At 33.7% G+C, this 24,480-nt stretch overlaps 2 protein-coding genes across 2 annotated transcripts; both read left to right on the plus strand.

Moving 5' to 3' along the window:
* The first annotated feature begins 12,567 nt into the window (after positions 1–12,567).
* On the plus strand, positions 12,568–13,469 carry LOC100933436 (vomeronasal type-1 receptor 4-like). Its single transcript, XM_023506695.1, is given in 2 exon segments — positions 12,568–12,615; positions 12,618–13,469. Coding segments are annotated over 2 exon segments (900 nt in total).
* A 9,659-nt stretch (positions 13,470–23,128) lies between these two features.
* LOC100934736 (vomeronasal type-1 receptor 2-like) lies at positions 23,129–24,025 on the plus strand. The gene has a single exon (XM_003774342.1). It carries the CDS (start codon positions 23,129–23,131, stop codon positions 24,023–24,025), a length of 897 nt encoding a protein of 298 aa, XP_003774390.1.
* Positions 24,026–24,480: the final 455 nt, after the last annotated feature.

Raw genomic sequence — 24,480 nt, forward strand, 5'->3', positions numbered from 1 at the left:
AATGATGGTGGCTTAGCTGTACCAGATCTAAAATTATATTATAGAGCAGCAGTTACCAAAACTATTTGGTATTGGCTAAGGAATAGATTAGTTGATCAGTGGAATAGATTAGGTTCAAGGGATAAAACAGTCAACAAATATAGCAACCTAGTCTTTGACAAACCCAAAGATCCCAGCTTTTGGGATAAGAACTTACTGTTTGATAAAAATTGCTGGGAAAATTGGAAACTAATATGGCAGAAACTAGGCATTGATCCATACTTAACGCCGTACACCAAGATAAGGTCAAAATGGGTTCATGACCTAGGCATAAAGAATGAAATTATTAATAAATTAGAGGAACATAGGATAGTTTACCTCTCAGACCTGTGGAAGGGGAAGGTCTTTATGACCAAAGCAGAACTAGAGATCATTACTGATCACAAAATAGAAAATTTCGATTATACCAAACTGAAAAGTTTTTGTACAAACAAAACTAATGCAGACAAGATTAGAAGGGAAGCAATAAACTGGGAAAATATTTTTACAGTCAAAGGTTCTGATAAAGGCCTCATTTCCAAAATATATAGAGAATTAACTCTAATTTATAAAAAATCAAGCCATTCTCCAATTGAAAAATGGTCAAAGGATATGAACAGACAATTCTCAGATGAAGAAATTGAAACTATTTCTAGTCATATGAAAAGATGCTCCAAGTCATTATTAATCAGAGAAATGCAAATTAAGACAACTCTAAGATACCACTACACACCTGTCAGATTGGCTAAGATGACAGGAAAAAATAATGATGATTGTTGGAGGGGATGCGGGAAAACTGGGACATTGATGCATTGTTGGTGGAGTTGTGAACGAATCCAACCATTTTGGAGAGTAGTTTGGAACTATGCTCAAAAAGTTATCAAACTGTGCATACCCTTTGATCCAGCAGTGTTACTACTGGGATTATATCCCAAAGAGATTATAAAGAAGGGAAAGGGACCTGTATGTGCACGAATGTTTGTGGCAGCCCTTTTTGTAGTGGCTAGAAACTGGAAACTGAATGGATGTCCATCAGTTGGAGAATGGCTGAATAAATTGTGGTATATGAAAATTATGGAATATTACTGTTCTGTAAGAAATGACCAACAGGATGATTTCAGAAAGGCCTGGAGAGACTTACACGAACTGATGCTGAGTGAAATGAGCAGGACCAGGAGATCATTATATACTTCAACAACAATACTATATGATGACCAGTTCTGATGGATCAGGCCATCCTCAGCAACGAGATCAACCAAATCATTTCTAATGGAGCAGTAATGAACTGAACTAGCTATGCCCAGAAAAAGAACTCTGGGAGATGACTAAAAACCATTACATTGAATTCCCAATCCCTATATTTATGCACACCTGCATTTTTGATTTCCTTCACAAGCTAATTGTACAATATTTCAGAGTCTGATTCTTTTTCTACAGCAAAATAACGTTTTGGTCAGGTATACTTATTGTGTATCTAATTTATATTTTAATATGTTTAACATCTACTGGTCATCCTGCCATCTGGGGGAGGGGGTGGGGGGGGTAAGAGGTGAAAAATTGGAACAAGAGGTTTGGCAATTGTTAGTGCTGTAAAGTTACCTATGTATATATCCTGTAAATAAAAGGCTATTAAAAAAAAAAAAAAGAGAGGAAAAAAAAATAAAAAAAAAAGAAAGAAAAATTGACTTTAATATAAGGTTTAAGAAAAACATAAAAAGGTAAACTGGAAAGAGAAATCATAAGAGATATAATAATGTTAATCTGGTTACTTTTCTATATGCAAAGATAATATTTGGAACTCCTAGTTTTTCATTTTAGGGCAGTTAGATGAAGTATATGTAGACAGAGGGCATGATTATAAGTTGGATGTGATGGGATGTTTTTATGTTTATAAAACTAAAATTAAAAAATGGAAAAAGCAATGCACTGATAGAAGAGGAAAGGGGGAGATTTGGCATACAGTACACCATTTATTCATATCTACCAGAACACTCAAAAACACCAAGAAAATGATGGGTAAATGCAGAAGCTGCTAAGTGAAAAAAGAGACCACCTCAAGAATTATCAGCAGGATAGACCATCCATTTCTAAGTCTTAAAGACACAGATATAGGACTTTTGACTTAGTAAGAAAGCAGATGAAATTTAGTTTTACACTGAAAGTAACCAGTAAAAGTACTTTTATGGGGTCCTGAATGCTCTTTGTGAGCCAAAGACTATGTTGCATCTCAGCTACTCAGTGCTGATGGAACAGGATAAGGACGTGATCCTGGAGAAAGGGACTGAACATTTTATTGTGTTCCCAACATGCCATCGTCAATCAATGCTGAAGACACTGACAGTATTCTTCAGGTTGAAGTTGATCTCTAACAAAATTTCTAACTGAAGAAGATATTTTAAATGCCCTTAGGCTCCAGTTGTGTGGCAAAACACTTGGTGCTGATTCTCTTCCAGTTGACACAGAATAGGGATTCCCTGGATCATGCAACAAGTGAAAGAAATTTTTTGAGTTCTGTGACAAGAATTGGTTAAGGATTGCTCCATTCTCCAGCTCTATAAAGATAAAGGGAAGAGATTCTCCTTTAACAAACATGGGATGAGGTCCCCTTTCTTAATCACAATATTCTTCCCAGAATTTTCATTAATGGACTGATCCTAATGAGGACATTTATGTTAGCAAAAATATGGTACCATAGGAGATTTGAAGGTAGAATATGGTTCATATTGAGCTTTAGAATGATGACTGTCAAATATTTATGTCAGAAGGACAAAAACATCAAATGAGGGAGATGACATCAAAGGTAGTTGCAGTTTTGCAGATGGAAGATCAGGTAGAAAGTACAGATAGTAAAGAGTATCAAAACCTGAAGAAAACTCAAGGAGGGATGAAAACAGAAAATGTCTTCAGATTTGAGAATTTTAAAAACTTAAATTTATATATATATATATATATATGGAGAGAGAGAGAGAGAGAGAGAGAGAGAATTTTGAGTTGAATGACAATGGACAGCAAAATGATGTGATGTATATCAGAGTAAACATTTATAAATAGGTGTTCATTTTTAGTAATTTTTGAATAAGAGGAATATTTAAATAAAGATGAAATGTGAAGGAATATTGGAGATTTTCTTGTTGCTTTTTGTCTCAAAAAGGACCAATGACATCAAAGGTGATATATAAATTTGTACATGCAATGGATTTAAGGGATACACATACACACATATATATGTAAATGTGTATGTGTATATTTATACATATATATTAGCTTATATATAAACAAAAGTAATAAAATGAAAGTTATCCTAAACAAAAAAGGAAAAGGAAACATAAAAATTATAAAAATAGAATTATAAAAATTAAACAAGCCTTATAGGAAAATGAATGGCAACTTCCCACCTACTTTGTGGAGGTAGAAGGTCAAATGTTATTATACATTGCACATACTTAGGAGCTTTCGCTGTGTATTGATTAGTTGTCCTGGTTTTTGTTTTTGTCTCTAAAAATATTATTTTTATATGGAATGACTGACTCAGTGGGAGAAAGAAAAGGCTATTTGGAATAACTTTATTATTGTAAGAAATGATATTGATAAAAAAATTTAGAATTCCATTATTTTGCCAAATGATTCCATTTATTACTTTCATAATATTATTTATGTGTACAAATTCACTCTTCATTACATTTTATATCATCTCCCTTACTTGATGTTTTCTTCTTTCTGACACAAATATCTAACAATCATTTGAAAGTTTGATATAGACCATGACTCTGTCTTCCTTATAAATCTCCAGTGGTCCCTGATTTTTTCTAGAATAAAACTGCCATAACTACAATTGTAGCCTTCACCACATTGGACTCTTCCACTAACCCAATAGTTTCCCTTCCTAAATGACCCTTACCAATCTAATTCATTTTCTCTTGAGAATCCATGAAAAGTTCTTTAAAATATAATTCTGGCATTGTCAGGCTCAAGCAATAAACTCCTGACACTCTGAATCAATTAGTAAGATAAATAAGATAAATTAATAAGATATATAAAGAGCTGAAACTCTGAATAGGTGTACTGGAATTAGACAATGGAGCACTTAAGGCTAATTACCCATTGGACAATACTCCATTAGCATATGCTTGGGAAAATAGCCCTTCTCACTATTCTGTGCTGGCTCAATCTTTTGATATATACAGATAACCAGTAAGACACCCCAGGATCACTCTGGAGGAGGATGAGGAGAAGGGAGGTTGGTTGGTGGAGAGTGTATGGCAGTTTTGTTGATCCCCTTCACTTCTCCCCCTAAAGACCAAGGACTTTTGCTTATCCTGACTTGGCTGATTCTGAGGCCTCCAGGGAGCTAACCCCGACTTCACAAAGATAAAAGCCAGTTCCTGTTGTGAGAAATTTATCTTCTGAATTATGCAAAAAAAAAGTGCAAGTGTATATTACTTCTATGAATAAGCAATGCTTTGATCCTCAAGGCCCATTACTTCAGCTTATATTTCCTCCCCACCTACTACTGTTTGATGAACTAAAGCATACCATAGGAAAGAATATTTTCAGAGCACCTGGGGAACCCAACCATACACATCACCGGTGTAGTGAAGAAAGTGATGGTTTGGAAGTCAAAAGCTTGAACTTGTATCCTAATTCAGTCACTTTCCATTTGTGAGAGCCTGGGAAACTCAATTAATCACTTCTTTTTTATAGTTATTCAATCGTAAATGATATGTGTCTGTTTAAATCTTTAGAGAATCTGATGGAATATTGCCTGTAAAATTATATCAAATCATAAATTGTGATGTTATTCATTCATATTATTAGAGCAAAGGCTATTATTCCTTGATTCTCATAGTATAAAAATAACATCAGGAGACCTAGAATACAGGGAATTTTTAGTGCACACATCAGTGCTCATAAGAGCATGTGACCATAAGAGTTCTTCATTCCCTTTCTCCTTCTGATGACAAAAGAGAAAAAAAACCTCTCTCCAATTGTCCTTTGATTCTCTTTTAGAGTTTCTAATTAATTACTGGGTTGTTGGGGGTTTGCACCTGAGACAAAGGTTTATTTCTTCTTCAGACATTTGTCAGATTCCTCCTTCCAATAATGTTTCCCCCCTTGCCCCACACTGATGACATGATAATCACAGCTCTTCAGGGAAATGAGACAAACCAAGGATGTCCCTATAATTGTAGCCTTGGTCATCCTCAGCACACATATTCACATGCACACACATAATTGTGGACACAATTCTACACCATCTGGAAAGACAGACCAGTCTGGTAAGTGCCTTTATCTCAAGAGCTCAGATACATATATTCCTAGAAAATATATTCAAAGAGATATAAATACAGATATATACACATATGTGTATGTATACAAAAATATACATAGATGCATATGTGTGCATTATATTCTCTTTGATTTTTAGATCTTTCTAATTTGATAGGAACACACAAGTTTTTCAGTAAAACATTTTAATTGAATTTTATTCATTCATTAACAATTTCTCCACACCCATTCTCTGTCTGGAAAAACAAGTTGGATGAGTACCTTTGTCCCTGAACCCAGAGACATGTGTATCTGTGTTTTGTGCACACATATACACATAGATGTATATGTATGTATTGTGTTCTCTTTGGAACACAAGTTTTTTCAGTAAAATATTTTAATTGAATTTTTATTCTCTCATTAACAATTTCTCCATTTCTGTTTAATATCCAGAAAACTTTGTCCGTGGACTCAGAGACATGTGTCTGTGCTTTGTGTATGTGTGTATACATGTATATTATATGTAGATGTGGATATATGTATATCTATATATATATATATATATATGTATTTGTGTGTGTGCATATATTTGTGTGTGTGTATGTGTGTGTGTGTATGTGTGTGTGTGTGTGTGTGTGTGTGTGTGTAACAACACTCAGTTGGAATTTAGCACAAGGAGCATTAGGAGTCCCTGATCCCTAATCCCGACTCTGTTACACTCTAAGGTCAAAGTCTTGAATGTTTTCCTACATAGATCAATGTGTACATCAAAACTCTTGGCTTCTTCTATCATTGTCTTTAAACACATAAGTGTGACCCTCCATCTCCTCCCTAGTTCTGTCCCAGGGTTCTGAAATAATGTTAAAGCAGACTGAAAGTTCCTGTGAGAAGAGCAAAACTGTGCACATGTTTTGCTGATATGACAAGGTATGATCCCTCTGTATCTTTTTTTCACTTTCTTTCACCTTTATTCTCTTTCTCTCTGTCTTTTTTTATCTCTCTGTGTCTGTCCCTCTCTTTGTCTCTGTCTCTCTGTGTTTTTCTCTTTGTGTGCCTCTCTGTCCCGCTCTGTCTCTTTCTGTCTCTTTTATGTGTCTCTCTCTATGCTCTTCTCTGTCTCTGTGTATTTGCCTGTTTCTCTCTTTCTGTGTGTGCATCTCTCTGTCTCTCTTTGCCTGTCTCTGTCTGTCTCTGTCTCTTTTTGCCTGTCTCTGTCTGTCTCTGTCTCTCTGACTCTCTGTCTTTGTTTCCATCTGTCTGTCTGTCTTTCTCTAGCTCTCTCTGTCTCAGTATCAGTGTCTCTCGGTCTCCATCTCTTTTTCTCTCTTTGTCTGTCTCTGTCTGTCTCTGTCTCTCTGTTTGTTTCTCCATCTGTTTGTCTCTGTCTCTCCCTTCCTCCTTCTCTCTCTCTCTCTCTCTCTCTCTCTCTCTCTCTCTCTCTTCTCTCTTTCTCTCTCTCCCTCTCTCTCCCCCATCCCCCCTCCCCTTTGTTTTCCTATATCTCTGTGTTTATCTCTTTCTGTGTCTATCTCTCAATCTTTCTCTTACCACATACACAAACCATGGGTTATAAGCAGTAGTGAGGAAATACACTAATTAATCAAAAATCCTCACTATACACATGAGGAACTGAGGCAAAAATATTCAATGACTCATCCAAAAACACAGAAGCAGCACAGACCTGAGAGTATATTTGAACCTACATCTCAGTTTCCTCATTCAATACTTTCCTCCTCTTCCTTCTACTTGTAAGGCATGAGATGCCTACTATATCTTAATACAGTCTTAACACGCAAAGTGCCAAGCAGCTCTGGCTTTATATGCCATCACTGAGCCCCCATGACTATCTGTTCTATCTCTCCCTCTTTCTTTTTATGCCCATACAGGGTGTTCACCACCTCCATTCATTTAATCATGGCCAGACTAAGATATCATGGCTTCTTACATTTTATAAATTTTTATTCTCTTTAAAAAGACAAAGGCCGACTCTCAGCCTCTGCAGGCCATGGTAGCCCTTCAGCTTGGAGAGTTGGGAAAGGTACTTCAATAGAGGCAGAGGTATTGGGAAAAATTGAATCTGGCATTTTTACTGCCTTTTATAACTTGGGAATATATTTCCTTTTTCTATTCCTTCTTTCTGGATTATTTAGAGAAAAAAGTGGGGGGGAGGATCTGGAATAAATATATTCTAAGGTTCCCTTCAGTACTAACTTCATTACTGGGATCTCTATATGCCTAAAAATACCTCTCCCTCCTTGTCATACATCAACCTCACCTTCCTATTCCTCAGTTATTGTGAACAATGCATTGACAGATGCAAAACATGTCTGTGTGTTTGTGTATGTATGTATTTATGTTTTCTCAGATTAAGCCTTGATATCCATGGGGCATAAAAAGGCTAACTTCAACTCATCTCCCTCATTTCTCTGAAACCGCCATTTCTTATAGCCCATTAACAATCCATCATGTTTATATTCAACAACTGATTCAACCATTTCAAAGATCGATAGATATCCCCTCAGTTTTAAATATAAAGAATTATGGGTTCTTTCAAAATCTATCTCTATTGACAATATGAAATTCAGAATTTCTTATAAAATGTATTCCTTTTTTTCCAAGTCATCTTCCAATTTTGTCATCTGAGAGATCTAAACGTATTTTGTTCTATTTATTTTTCAGATTTTTCCAAGGTTTAGAAATACCCAAGTTTTTTCAGGAAAACTTTTTTTTGAATTTTATCCACTCAGCATCATACCATGACTTGTTTCTCTATTCCATACTTGTTTTTTTTTTTGTTTCCTCTGATCCAAATATTTAAATTTATATATATATATATATATATATATATATTCATTATATTTATTTATCTTTATGTTACATATTTATTTATAATATTCATATATGTGTATATTATTTACATTTTATATAATATTTATTTATATATTTATGTATATTATATAATATTTTATATCATCTAACTGAAATTTGTAACCAAAAAATTGCATTTCATTTTATCTTCAACAGTTAAAATATATTAAATTTGGGGATCTAAATGAAGGTAAGGTCATTCTTTTTTTGTTAACAAAATCAGAGTGAGCAGTATTTATGGCATAATTTGTGCATGCTGTTATCAGTTCCTTGGAATTCAAGTGCTGACATATCAGATCTGTAGCTACATTTAATACTTGTGTCCATGCAAGCCAAAACTACAAGAGCATATACTTCTATTTTTTACTTGTACTATGCTAGAGACAGTTTTTTCCATAATTCTCCACATTTATCAGGGGACTGGGAACAGTATCAAATTTGGGTAAGATTTAGGTACTGTTTAGACAATGACAAAAATTTAATGTAGTATTAAAAAATGTAAGTCGTTTTATCTAGCACATATAGTTATTGAGCACCAATGATGTATGTGGTTCTTTGAATAGCTAAAAACAGGGAAACAGATATGATCCTTACCTATTAAAAATTCTAAAAAAATTCTAAAAAAAGTTGTTGAGGTAAGGCAAAAATGATGAAATTAATGTGGACAATTGCGTATAGATTGAGGAGAAAACAAATGTCACAAAGTAATGCATTGATACTTATATTATCAAACTCTTTTACAGCATTATTTTATATAATCTATACTAGAAATACTAGAAATTGTTTCATAAAAGTAAAACCCAAAGACAAGAGAAATGGACTATTTTGTTAGAAGGCTTTTTAAATCATTAATCAATTTGTTGAAAATTTGTGATTGCCCTAAAACCTCACCATGATGCAAATTACTAATAAAATTAAGATAAATATTACAAGATGCAAAGTTAAGTGATCTGTATTTAGTTAAACACCTAGATCATAGAAGGAAATGAATGCAATCATTCACTTATAAAGAGCATTTACTTCAGGTTTCTTATTCTGTCTTTCTATTGTGTGGGATTAACAAGTGCCTAAGCAAGTCAAAATTGATAGCATGATTGATCCTTGTACAAGATATCAATAGTCTTCTTAGACTCTCTCCAAAATGTATTCTGTCCTCTCATTGTAATCAAGCCATGTCTCCTAGCTCTGAGCTATTTTCTACTTTACTTTAGATGCCCTTGCTCTCAATTTCTTGAGTGAGAAAAGTGACTTGCTATGAAATTCCAAATACTTATTCCCTTTCCATTGTAGCCATACACTCTAACATGGTCAATCCATTGTTTTCACCCCTTTATCATTTTTCTCTATAACTCTCTATGACTTTATTTATGAATTCTAAATAGTCGATTCCATTCTTCTGAATTACTCTATAATATTTGGTTTCTCCTTGAAGTTCATTTCCTACCTTCCTCCCAAATACTGGGCTTTTATAGAAACATAGTTTATGAAACCATATTTATAAGTTGCCCCGGCTTACCTATTTTGTTATTTTTTTATAAAGTATCCTTTTGTTTTTATTTCCTAATTCAATGGCTTTCTTACTTTCGATTTTGTTAATCTGTCAGGATTTGCATTTTGGCATTTAATTAGGTATTTTAAATTTTTTTCTGCTTTATTTTTTCAGTTACCTGTCCAATTCAATGAAGTGCTTTTTCTCTGTCTTATTGATGTAATTAGAAATATACAATTTCCTCTAAGAATCACTATGACTGAAGGCCAGAAATTCTGAGTTTTGTCTCATTATTTCTTGAATGAAATTGTTGATTGTTTCTATGATTTGTTCCTTGACCCAATTGCCTTTTAGGATTGAATTATGTAATTTCTGCTTAACTTTTAGGGTTTCTTTCCATTGCCCATTATTGGATGCAATTTTTATTATGTTATAAACTGAAAAGGATGTGTTCATTATTTCTGATTTTCTTCATTTTGTTGAGGGTTTTTTAGGCCCTAATACATAGTCTTTGTGTGTGTGTGTGTGTGTGTGTGTGTGTGTTATATCATGCTCATGAAAGTTATATTCATTTTTTCTCCCATTCTCCAGAGATCTATCATATTTGACTTTTTCATAATTTTATTCACCTCCCTAACTTCCTGTTCATTTTTTTGTTAGAATTATCTATTTCTGAATAGAAAACATTGAGGACTCCAAAAGTATACTTTAACCATATATTTCTTTCTGTAACTCATTCAACTTTTTGAAAAATTCTACGTTATGCATGTGATAAAAGAAAAATCAGACAAAATGTGGGGAAATGAAATAAAGTGAAAACAGTGTACTTTGATCTGCATTCAGAGATCATCAGTTCTTTCTCTGTCTGTGGATAGCATTTTTCATCATGAGTCCTTTGGAATTGTCCTGAATTATTTTCTTACTGAATTTCATAGTTTATCATTATAGTCTTGCTGTTCTCATGGTTGTGAGTTTAACTTTGCAGTTCATGTGTTTCCAAGATTTTTCTGAAATCCTCCTGTTCATCATTTCATACAGGACAATAACATCCCATTAAATTCATATAACTTTTTCAGCTGTTCCCTAATGAATGGGATATAGTATTTTCTTCAGTGTTTTTGTGTCTTTTTATAACATATTTGACTCTCTTTTAGTAATTTTATTGCATGATTTTCATTTATTTTTCTCATTTTTCTATTTTTTATTTGATTTTTAAGATCAAATGTTTTAAACAATTCTTTTTGGGTTTCTAACCAATTTTTTTCCTTTGAGACTCTTTATAGCTGTTTCGATATCATTGACTTCTTTGTTTTTACCTTTATCTTCTCTTACACCAGGAAAGTGTTTTTATGGTTAAAGTTTTGTTGTTGTTGCCATTGTCTTATAATTTCCCCAGTCTATTATCTTACTTCTAACTTTAAAGTTAAAATTGTTGTTTTCTGCTTTCAGGGATGATGAAGCACCCAGGTTTGAAAGGGTTTGTATTGCTATTTTTATATTTAATTTTGTAGGTCTGTAGGTTTTCAGTGCTTCCAAGATGGTATGATCTAAAGAAAAGTGTGGTCACTGATCTCCTGGCTTGCAGTCTAGTCTTTCCTAGGAAAGAAATATTTTCCCCTTGAAATCACAGATACTGTATTGCTTTGAGCTTTATTAACTGTGATAAAATCCCTTGCTCTCCTCCACCCACAATCACTAATCCTTCTTTTAACCTTAAAAGTGAGTTCAAGATCTCTGCTTCCTTTTGAGTGACTATAAACACTTTTCTCTGTCCTAAAACTATGACCAGAGTCCCTATGCCTCCGGGGCTATAAGTGGTAGTCTTCTTTTCCTTGGAAGAATGATTCGGAATTGCATATAAGCAATGAACAAAGGTCCCATACCTAATCCCAGCAAAGTGCCCTCTATGATCTCTTTCAAACCAGTTGTCTAAATTCCTTGCCATTTGTGGATTAAGAGTTCTAGAAGCTGCTTTTAGAGCCTCTAAACCGGGGGTCCTCAAACTTTTTAAATAGAGGGCCTGTTCACTGTCCCTCAGATTGTTGGAGGGCTGGACTATAGTAAAAACTTTGTTTTGTGGGCTTTTAAATAAAGAAACTTCATAGCCCTGGGTGAGGAAGATAAACGTCCTCAGCTGCTACATTTGACCCACCTTTTAGAGGTCTTGCTACAGCATGTACTATAGTCTGGACTGATCATCACCCTACTGATGATATTTCTCTCACTTTTAAATTAGTCTTGAGCTGGGAAAAATGTCTCATGAAAGTTTTTGTTGATTCTGCTACTCAAAAATGCAAATTTAAATGTTTGTTTGGTGGGGAATGCTGGAAATTTCAGTGATTTGCCTCCTATACTCCATCATCTTTGTCCCACCTTTCCTGAGAAGTTTGATGTTAATTAATGATTTCTACATAAGATCTACAGAGAAGATAAACAACCTCAGACACTTTTGATAACAATGTTAAAGCCTTATGTGGTGTTTTGAGGGTTTTTTTGGGTCATCAAAGCATATTTTGAATGTCTAAGGTTACATAAATATATGATATTTTCTTTCCCTTAATCTATCCATAGTAACTCACATACTTCAACAGGTTTAAATATAAAATGTACTTACTTTGGAGCTAAATTTAGAACCCGAAAGGTTAAGTTTTAACATGAGTATCTATGGGTTTTAGTTAATATTTAAAAATTGGTTATAATTATACTTGTATTATTTTCTCAATTTTTTGGAAAATAAAGCCCTTCTGAATGTGCAGAAAGCCCTCCCACTTCTATCTAACCTAAATAGGGGAAATGTTACAGCCATTCACATATTAAACAAAGGTCTGTGAAATTCTATTTGGCGAACTCTTTATTTGTAATATTCTAAATGTGCTTCTCCCTAGGCTGCCCTGGGTATGATAACAACAGTTCTGTCCAAATAAACAATGATCCCTCAAGAGAAAGTCCTATGGATTGTCTTCGTGATCCAGTTCTACCAATAACTGGTGTTCTTGGTAACAGTATGCTTTTTTGTATGTATAGCTTTAATTTTACAACTGGCTACAGGAAAAGATCTATAGACCCAATACTCATTCATCTGGTCTTTGTCAATGCCATTTTGCTTCTGTTCAGGGGAATCCCAGAGATGTTAAGGGTTAAGAAATGGGAATATTTTGTGAATGACATTGGGTGCAAATTCATAATTTACTTGCAAACAGTATTCAGGGGCCTTTCTCTGTCCAGCACTAGCCTCCTGAGTGTCTTCCAGGCCATTACCATCAGTCCCACCACCCTCTTTTGGTCTAAGATAAAAACTAAAGCGCCAAAATGTGTCTTACCATGTTGTCTTCTCTGCTGGATCTTCAATATGTTAATAGATGTGTTTGTACCTGTCTATGTGACAGGTCCAAAAAATAGCACAATTAAAGGGAGACTGAGCTTGGGGTTCTGTTCTTTAAATGTAAATGGCATGCGTCCTTTAAAATCTGTAATCTGGAAATCTGTGTATGATTTTGTATTTGTGGGTATCATGGCCTATAGTAGCATGTACATGGTATTTATTCTATACAGACACCACCAGCAAGTCAAGCACATTCACCACTCCAACCTCACCTCTAGTGTCTCCCCTGAGATCCAAGCCACGAGATCCATTCTGCTGTTAGTGAGTACTTTTGTCTGTTTTAGCATAGCCAGTGGACCTTTTATTATTTATATGGACAGTTTTCAAGGAACTATTTCCTGGACATATTATGTCTCTGCCCTTCTGTCGATGTCTTTTCAATCACTCAGTCCCTTTGTACTTCTCAGCACTGACATTCAGATGGCCACGTCTTTTTGTGTTCTCTAAAAAATGATAAATGTCTACAATACTTCTACTAATGTGATCTCAGATCAAATCCAATTAAAGCCTTACATGCTCTAAATGTAGTTTTACAACTTTAAAAAGTGTGAGAAAATTATGTGTTAGAGTTTTTTAAATGAAAACTATCAATATTTAAAAGATCCCTAGAGATGCAGAGTCCATAAACTTGGAAGGGGAAGAAATGAAATTATTTTTACAAACATCTAAGTGAAATTTGTTTAAGATAGTCAAGAAACAAAGCTAGCACAGGTATATTCAGGGAAATGATGATGAAATTAGAAGAGGAAGAAAAAGCAAAAATTGGTTAATTGCACAATATTTTTAAACAAAAGTAATTTTTACCTTCAATGTAAATGGACCTATCATATTTTGATTAAATTATGACAAATCCTATTTTGAGGAAGAAAATTTAGTGCTTCAGAAAATGACGAAAAGAAAGAGAATAACTACCTACTATGTGCCAGGAATTCTACCAATTGCTTTTTATAAAGTATATCACAATTGATCCTCACATCAACTCTGTAAGACAAAAGCAATTACTATATTTATTTTATCATTGATGAAATTTTGGCAGAAGTTAAATTTCTGTCCCAATATTACATACATTGTAAGCTTCAAGCTGGATTTGAACAGAGATCTTCTTGATTCTGGGACCAACATTCTATCAACTGTTCCACAAACTGCCTTTAAAGACATCTAACAAATAGATTATGAGAGGCATTAGGGATTGGGGTGAGTTGAAGGAAAGCCTTGTGATAAATGCTTTATAAATGTAATCTTACTAGATCCTTACTTCAACCCTAAAAGGCAGGTCATTTTATGTTATCTGATTAACCCTTACACAGAAGATGAAGATGTGGAAGGTATGGAAAAAATCAGTAATTTAGCAATTTCCAACAATGATAACAAAGATATAAATTCTCAGTTGCAATTATTATCTTGTTATAACCTTCAAAATATAAAAGAAAAAAAAATTACTGATTAAACAATTTTGAAATTCTATACATATTCAAACAAAATCCAGCACAAATAAAGGCCTGAGTCAAGGGAATACTTGAAAAAAGTATTTCAAGAATGGAGCCGGGTTTTCTCAACTAATAATCTGTAATCTAAAAATCCAATAATCTATAAATTTACCATGACACATTTATTTAAATATTTGGCATCTATGAGAAAACATTTTACTTTTGGTTTATTGAGTATTAACAAGTATTTGATTCCTCTTCAAAAATATATTTCTATGAATGTACAAAATTATAGTAGAATATTTAAATGATATAATTAGACAAAATGCACCCAAATCCTTTGATTTTATCAAACCAAGATTCACGAATCCACTTCTAACTAAGCCATCCCTCATCCATCTGTCCTGACATAGCAATTTTCTCTATAAGATACCGACAAAACATATTCAATTTATATAAGAGAGTTGTCACCAGTTTTAGAACTCTATAGGAATGTGATTTTCCAATTTGTAGGCAACAGTACAAACATACCAAGTCCAGTGAGACAATAGAGAGATATTGAATCTGACACTAATATTTGCAACTTCTGAGTTATTCTCTCTCTCTCCTTCTCTCCCTCTTTCTCTCTCTCTCTCCCTTCTCCTCTCTCTCTCTCTCCTCTCTCTCTTTCTCCTCTCTCTCTCTCTTTCTCTTTCTCTTTCTCTCTCTCTTTCTCTCTCTGTCTCAGTCTCTCTGTCTCTCTCAATATAGCTATTTTATTATTTTGTTTAGTTTTTCAGACATGTCCTATTCTTCATCATTCCAAGGACTATACAGGGCATATTCTTGGCAAAGATATTGTGGTACTTTGCCATTACCCTTTCCAGTGATACATGAGATGGGGATGGGGTCCTCTATTAGTCACTATTGGCAATATTCTTCCCAAATTTCTTCTTAATAGACTGATCCTAATGAGGACTTTCAAAAACAGGGTACCACTGGAAATTTATGGGGAAGGTGGACTTATGGCCCATATAGGTCATTCAAATAATTGTCAGATATTTGTGTCAGAAGAAGACAATGAATGAGAGAGACATCAAAGCAGATTACAATTTTGCATATGGGAGATAAAGTAGAAGAAAGTGTATTAAAGAGAATTAAAACTTGTAGAAAACTCAAGGAGGATAAACATATAGAAAAAATCTTCAGCTTTGCCAATTTTAAAAAACTTAAATTTGGATGTAAAATTTTGAGTTGAATGATAACATCAGTAGACAGCAAAGTGATGTGATGTGATGCGAATGAGAATAGAGGAAACATTAATTATAAGTGGCAGTTCATTTTTTTAGTAATTTTTGAATAAAAGTTTAAGATTAAATTTGAGGAATAATTAGTATTTTATTGTTGCTTTTTGTCATTCATTTTTCAAAGAAAACTACTGACATTACAGTTGATGTATTGATTTTCAGATAGGTTGGATTTAAAAGGATGCACAAAAACATGTAAATGTATAAATACAACCACAAAAAAATACAAAAAATCAGAAAAGATAAAAATTAAGCAAGTTTCAAAGGAATCTATGAGTGGCAACTCCCCACCCATTTTATGGAGGTAGAAGGTCAATGTTGTTACCCACTGCATATGTTTGGGAGGTTTTTCTGTGCATTGATTGAATGTCCTGCTTTTTGTTTTCTTCTCTAAAAATATTGTTTTTGTAACAAATGGCTGTCTCAATGGCAGGAAGGAAAGACTATTTGGAATAACATTATTGTAAGAAAAATAATATACATATATATATATATATGAAATATTCTAGAATTTCAGATTTTTACCATATCATTCCATTTATTACTTTCATAATATCTCCTGTATATATGAAATTGAGTATAACAAGAAACTGCCATAATTAGTTTTAGCCTTCACTACATTTAGCTTAGACTCTTCTAATAACCAATAGTTTATCTTCCTAAATGGCCCTAACCATTCCCATTCATCTTCTCGTGAGCATCTAGCTAGATTTCCTTAAAATGTAATTCTGGCAATGTCAGGCTTAAATAATGAACTCTGTAGTAATTAATAAGATAAATGCCTCAATTCCTGACCTGAGAAATTTATATCTTGAATTATGCAAAAAAAGTGTAAGTGTATTTTACTTCTATAAATAAACAATGCTCTGACTCTCAAGGCCCACTACATCAGGTTATTTTCCTCCCTACCTATTGCTATTTGATAAGCTAAATCATGCCATAGGAAAGAAGAATACCTTCAGAGCACCTGAGGAACCCAACGATACAGATCAGTGGTGTAGTGAAGAAAGTGATAGTTCCAAGTCAAAAACTTAAACTTGTATCCTAATTCAGTCACTTTCCATTTGTGAGATCCTGGGGAACTCAATCACTTGTTTTGTTTTATATATATGTATACATATATATCTGTTCAAATGTAGATGATAATGTGCCTATTTAACTTGAATCTTTAGAAGAGCTGATAGTATACTGTCTGTAATAATATATAAAATCATAAACTATGACGAATGCTATTCATATTATTGTAACAATTATTATTCATTGTTAATTAATTAACAATTAATTAAAAATTAATAATATAACATATTATATAGCATTATTCCTTGATTCTCATAGTATAAAAATAATATCAGGAGACCTAGAATACAGGGAATTTTTACTGCACACACCAGTGCTCCTAGATCGCTATTCTCTTTTTCATGTGACTATAACAATTCTACATTCCCTTCCTCTTTCTGATGAAACAAAGAGAAAAAAAATCTCTCCAATTGTCCTTTGCTTCTCTTTTAGGGATTCGAACTAATTACTAACCATTGTTGATGGGATTTGCACCTGAGACAAAGGTTTGTTTCTTCTTCAGACACTTGTCAGATTCCTCCTTCCGACAGTGTTTTCCTTGCTTGCCCCACACTGATGACATGATTATTACAGCTCTTCGGGGAGATGAGACAAACCAAGGATGTCCCTATAATTGTAGCTTTGATCACCCTCATCACAAATATGTACATACACACACAGAGAGAGAGACACACACACACATACACACACAATTGTGGACACAATTCTACACCATTCTCTGGCAAGATACATATATTTCTAGAAAATAAATTTATAGATATAGATAGATAGACATACATACATGTATATACACAGAGAAATAAACACACACACACACATATATATATTTACACACATATGTGTGTGTTCTGTTCTCTTTGCTTTTTAGGTCTTTCTAATTTTCTAGGAACATCCAAATTTTTCAGTAAAATATTTTACTTGAATTTTTATCCATTCAGATGTTAACAGATCATAATACTAAGAATCTCTCTAGACATTCTCTATATAGAAAAACAAGTTGGGTGAGTACCATTGTCTCTAGTGCTCAGAGACATATATATCTCTGTGTGTATGTGTATATGTGTATACATGTATATTATATGCAAATATTTATAGATGTATGTGTATATATATATGTGTGTGTGTGTAATAAGGGGGGAGTGTGTGTGTGTGTGTGTGTGTGTGTGTGTGAAACAACACTGACATAGAGTTTAGCACAAGGGATCCCTAATCCCAGTTCCATCATATTGTAAGGTCATAGTTTTGAAAGTCTTCCTGGATAGATCAATGTGGACATCAAAACCCTTGGCTTCTTCTATCATTGCCTTTAATCATATACATGTGAACCTCAGGGTTCTGAAATAATGTTAAAGCAGGCTGAAAGTTCCTGTTAGAAGGGCAAAACTGCATGCATCCCTGACATGACAAGGTGTGATCCCTCTATATCTATCTTTTGTTTTCCCTTTCTCCTGTATTCTGTCTCTAGCACTCTTTTATGTGTCCCTATCTTTATCTATGTCTCTGTCTGTCTCTGTTTCTTTCTGTGTCTCTATCTCTATGACTCTCTTTCTCTCTCTCTCTCTCTCTCTCTCTCTCTCTCTCTCTCTCTCTCTCTCTCTCTCTCTCTCTCTCTCTCTCTCTCTCTCCCCCTCTCCTCTTTCCCTCTCTCTCTCTCCCTCTCTCTCTGTTTCTGTCTCTCTCTGTCTCTTTCTCTCCCTCTCTCCCTCTCTCCTTCTTTCCCTTTTTCTCTCTTCCCTCTTCCCCTCCTCTCCCTCCCTCATCCCTTCTTTCCCTTCCCTCCCCTTTGTTTCTCCACATATCTGCCTTCCTGTCTTTCTATGTTTGTCTCTTTCTGTGACTGTCTCTCAATCTTCCTCTCATCACATACACATGGGTTGCAAGCAGCAGTGAGGGCATACATTAATTAATCAAAAATCTTCATGACATAGATGAAAAAACAGGCAAAAAACATTCAATGACTCATCCAAGAACACAGAAGCAGCACAGAACTGAGAGCATATTTGAATCTACATCCTCAGTGCGTGAATTTAAGGTTAGGGTTAGGGTTAGGGTTAGGGTTAGTTTCCTCATTCAATACTTCCCCCCCTTCCTTCTACTTGTATGATATGAGATGCCTTTTATATATTAATACAGTCTTAACACACAAACTGCCAAGCAGCTCTGGCTTTATATGCCATCACTGAGGACCCATGACTGTCTGTTTTATCTCTCCCTCTGTCTTTTTACACCCATACAGGATGTTCACCACCTCCATTCATTTAATCATGGCCAGACTAAAATAGCATGACCCCTTACATTTTATAAATTATTCTCTGTAAAAAGACAAAAGCAAGCTCTCAGCCTCTGCAGGCCATGGTAGCCATTCAGCTTGGAGAATTAAGAAAGGTACTTCAGCAGGTATTGGGACAAATTGAATCTGGCCTTTCTTATTGTCTTTCATGACTTGAAGGGATATTTCCTTTTTCTATATCTTCTTCATTATTTAGAAAAAAAAAAAAACAGGGGGTTGGAAGAGATATAAGAATCCTTTCAATACTGACTTCTATACTGAGATCTCTCTGTGAGAAATATTTGTGACTGAGTGAAAATATTGGTATGATCTATTTCAATGAATTTTAAAGTAAAATTTCAACATAGAAAGTTTCCTTGCCCCCAGTTAAAGTCCCTGGCACAGAAAATTGTGTTACAAAAAATTGAGGCCATTCACACAATGTTTATATATAAGCCTTCAGTACTGAAAGATCTGGGTGGGAATGTGTCTGACAAGTGCTTCAGGGGTAAGTAATATTTAAATTAGGAATTCATCTGAAAAAATGAAATAGATTTACTTCATGACAATAAGCGCTAGATAATGTAAAGAAGATTTAATAATAATAATCCAGATGTGAAAACCATTTGGAAAAATCATTCATCTCCCACTTGCTGTTATTTTCTTTATCTATTCTCCCCTCAAATTCTAAAGAAAAAGAAATATCTATTATATTACCTTATTTATTAACAAAACTATATTAACTCTCCTTAATTAGATCTGACATGCTCCAAATAAATATTATATTTTATATCAAATTAATAAATTAATTTCTGATTATGATTTATTCTAGCTTGAGGACAAAGACAAATGCAACAAAATAACACATTGATATTTGCATTAACAAACTTATTTATAGCATTATTCTATAGCAATCAATACTTGCAATATTATAAATTGTTTTGTAAAAGTAAAACTTAAAGACAAGAGGAGTAGGCTCTTTTGTAGTAGAATGCTTTTTAAAATCCTCACTTAATTGAGAATTTGTGATTTCATTAAAACCTTGTGGCAATTACTAATAAAATTAGTATGCAAAATGCAAAGAAGTTAATCAATTTGTATTTAGCTAAACAACTAGTCACAGTTTCTTATCTAAAATAAATCATGGAAAGAAATGAATGTTATCACTCACTTACAAAGAATATTTACTTCAGGTTTCTTTTCTGGTGTTCCTATTGTGTGGGATTGATAAATGCCTAAGCAAGTCAAAAGTGATGGCCTGACTAACCTATGTACAAGGTACAACAGTCTCCTTAGACTTTCTCCAGAATATATTGTTTGTAATCATTCATGTCTCCCAACTCAGAGCTATTTTCTACCTTGCTCCAGATACTCTTGCTCTTACTTTCTTGTGTGAGAAAACTGATTTTCTATGAAATTCCAAATACTCACCCTCTTTCCATTATAGCTATGCACTCTAGTCAACCCATTGCTTTTACCCCTTTGTCATTTTGCTCTATGATTCTCTGGCTTTATGACCTCTACACAGCTAATCCCGTTCTCCTTAATCATGCTATAATATTTGATTTTTCTTTGAAATACATTTTCTACCTTCTTCCTAAACACTGGTCTTTTGTAGAAATCTAGTTTGTGAAACCATATGTTTAAATTGAAATGGTTTACCTATTTTATTAATTTGTTTTTTTTCCTTAAAACCTCCTTCTGTTTTTTATTTACTAATTCAAAGATTTTCTTTAATTTTACTCATCTATGCTTTGATTTTCAAGATTTCCAATCTGGTATTTAATTGGAAAATTTAAATTTGTTCTTTTTTTCTAGTTATTTTTTTAGTTGCATGCCCAATTCATTGACCTGCTTTTTCTCTATTTTAATAATGTAAGCAATTAGAAATATATAATTTCCCCTAAGAATTACTATGTCTGTAGCTCGTAAATTTTGATTTTTGTCTCATTATTTTCTTGAACGAAATGATTTATTGTTTGTATGATTTGTTCCTTAATACTCTTGTTTTTAGGATTAGGTTATTTAATTTCCAATTAACTTTTAAGATTTTGTTCATTGTCCATTATTGGATGTAAATTTTGTTGCATCATGATCTGAAAGGGATGTGTTTGATATTTCTGCTTTTCTTCAACTGTCTGAGGAGTTTTTATGTCCTAATAAATGGTCTTTTGTGTGTGTATGTGTGCAGGTCTCATGTACTGCTGATTAAAAAAAAAGATATAGTCCTTTTTATTCCCATTCGGTTTTCTACAGAAATATATGTGATTTTATTCACCTCCTTAATTTCTTATTTATTTTTTGTTAAAATTATTTAGTTGTGAGTAGTAAAATCTTAGGATCACAATAATATACTTTTATTACTATTTCCTGAAACAGGAAAACTCATTCAATGTATCCTACAAAAATTCTATTTTAATCATGTTGTAAAAGAAGTATCAGATTAATAATTTTAAAAAATGAAATAAAGTGAAAAGAGCTACTTTGATCTGCATTCAGGTTCCATCAATTTATTTTTCTCTAACTGTGGAATTGCCTTGGATCATTTTAGTTGCTGAATAAAGCTATCATTCATAGTTGACTAATTATTACTTTAATTTTCTCTTCCTGAGTGGTAATTTCAGTTTTGAGTCTGGTTATTTGATTTTTCTTCTTTCCTTTTTCTAATCAAATTAACTAAAGGTTTAACTACTTTATTTGTTCATAAAACCAAATCTTAATTTAATTTTTAGTTCAATAGTTTTCTTACTTTCAATTTTATTACTTTCTCCTTTTATTTTCAGAATTTCAAATTTGGTATATAATTGGGGGGGGGGGTTAATTTGTTTTTGTTCTAGCTTTTTAGTTGCATGTCCAATGCACTGATCTTCTCTTTAGCTATTTTTTTTTTAATGTAAGCATCTAAAGATATAAAATTAGCTCTAAAAACTACTTTGGCTGCATCCCATACATTTTGGTTTGTTGTCTCATTATTTTCATTCTCTAGGATGAACTTATCAATTGTTTCTATGATCTGTTATTTCTCCCTTTCATTCTTTAGGATTAAATTTAGTTTGCAATTAAATTTTGCCTATTATTAAACCAAAATTAATTTTATCTCGTTATGATCTTAAAAAGGATGTCTTACTATTGCTGTCTTTCTTCATTATATATGAATTTTTAATTTCCTAATACATGGTGAATTTTTATGTAGGTTCCATGTACCATCAAAAAAAAAAAAGAGATTATCCTTGAATATATTTTGAAAATTAAAAAAGAGAAAAGGGGAATTTTTTTTAAAGAAAGAAAAGAATCTCAATCTCCATAATAGTTATCTATAGTCAGAGCTCTTTTTGCATTTTTTCTCATTTTTAAAGGTTGAGTTCTGCTCCTAGGACAAATGGGGAGATTGTTCAGAGCTTAGGCTATAAGGATTTTACACTGTTCTGGGGCTTGTGATGCTCCAGGCTTCCTCCCCAAGCTGAATGGCCATGGCCAAGTCCCACCTGTTATACTGGAGTTGAAGGGCTCACTATTTGCCTTCTGTAATTGCATTGCAGGTCTCACAGCTATTCTGCTGATCCATTGGCTTCTGACCAGGACAAAGTAGCCAACTGTGCTGTATTTTGGCTAGGAGCCTCCCACTAGATTCTCCATGGTGGGGCCTCTCTGACCTGGATTTCCTTGTACCATACCTATGTTAGGCTGTGTTTCCCCCTGTTGATTCAGACAGATCTTTCCTGAAGGGTTTCCAAGATACTTTCTACTGAAAATTTGTTACCTTCAGAATATTTGTGGGTTCTGTAATTCCAAAATCTGTCCAGAAGCTTGATCTAATATTGATTCTGAGGGAAGCCAGGAAGGCAAAATGTGTCTACTTTTTACCATCTTAGCTCCACATCTTTCTGCTTGGATAATCCCCCCAATTTTCATCTAACCTAAATAAGGGAAACGTTACTGCTACTCATACAGTAGATGAAGGCCTGTGAAATTCCATTTTATAATATTCTAAATGACTTGATATTTCTCCCCAGGTTGCTCTGGATATTCTGCTCAAGCAAATAAACAATGTTCCCTCAAGAGAAAGTCCTATGGATTTTCTGCTTGATCCAGTTTATAATTGGCATTCTTGGGAATGGTCTGCTTTTCTGTATGTATATCTTTAATTTTAGGAGTGGCTACAGGAAAAGATCTATAGATCCAATACTTCTTCATTTCATCTTTACCAATGCCTTGTTGCTTTTATTCAGGGGAATCCCAGAGATGTTAGGGATTAAGAAATGGGAATATTTTGTGAATGACATTGGGTGTAAATTCATGTCTTATCTACAATCAGTATGCAGGGGCCTTTCTTTGTCTAGCACTAGCCTCCTGAGTGTCTTCCAGGCCATTACCATCAGTCCCACTACCCTCTTTTGGTCTAAGATAAAAACTAAAGCGCCAAAATGTGTCTTACCATGTTGTCTTCTCTACTGGATCTTCAATATGCTAATAGATGTGTTTGTACCTATCTATATAACAGGTCCAAAAAATAGAACGATTAAAGGGAGACTGAGCTTGGGGTTCTGTTCTTTAAATGTAAATGGCATGCGTCCTTTAAAACCTGTAATCTGGAAGTCTGTGTATAATTTTGTATTTGTGGGTATCATGGCCTGTAGTAGTGTGTACATGGTATTTATCCTGTACAGACACCACCAGCAAGTCAAGCACATTCACCACACCAACCTCACCTCCAGTGTCTCCCCTGAGATCCAAGCCACCAGATCCATTCTGCTGTTAGCGAGCACTTTTGTCTGCTTTAGCACAGTCAGTGGCCCTTTTATTATTTATATAGAAAGTTTTCAAAAAACTATTTCCTGGACATATTATGTCTCTGCCCTTCTGTCAATGTCTTTTCAATCACTCAGTCCCTTTGTGCTTCTCAGCAGCGACATTCATATTCTCAAGTCCTTTTGTGTTTTCTAAGGAATCAAAAATGTCTGCAATGCTTCTGCTAATATGATCTCAGGTCAAATCCATTTAAAGTCTTTTCTGATCCACCAGGTCCTAATGACTTCTATCTCAAAACTATTTTTATTTAAAATTTTGCTCATATGTGTTTTTGTTTATTAGCCTTATATTTATATGTGGCCATTATATTTATGTATGTAATATATAAACAATATATTGCTTATATATAGGAATATATAGGAATAAATGGAGTTTTCTTTAATATAATAAATAGTATCTATCTCAAAACATCAACAAGCATTACCTGTAATAGGTATAATCTAGAAATCAATTCAATAACATCAAGGGTAAGGCAAGTGTGTTAATTGTCAGCACTGTTATTCAATATTGTATTAGCAATAAGAAAAGAAAATATTTTAGAGGAATACAAATAGACAATGAAAAAATAAAACTTTCCTTCTACAGACCAC

Source organism: Sarcophilus harrisii, chromosome 6, assembly GCF_902635505.1.
Source record: "Sarcophilus harrisii chromosome 6, mSarHar1.11, whole genome shotgun sequence".
NCBI classification, from domain to species: Eukaryota; Metazoa; Chordata; class Mammalia; order Dasyuromorphia; family Dasyuridae; genus Sarcophilus; species Sarcophilus harrisii.

Coding starts and splice junctions, on each gene's coding strand:
- LOC100934736 (XM_003774342.1), top strand. CDS start 23,129: ATGTTCCCTCAAGAGAAAGTCCTATGGATTTTCTGCTTGATCCAGTTT.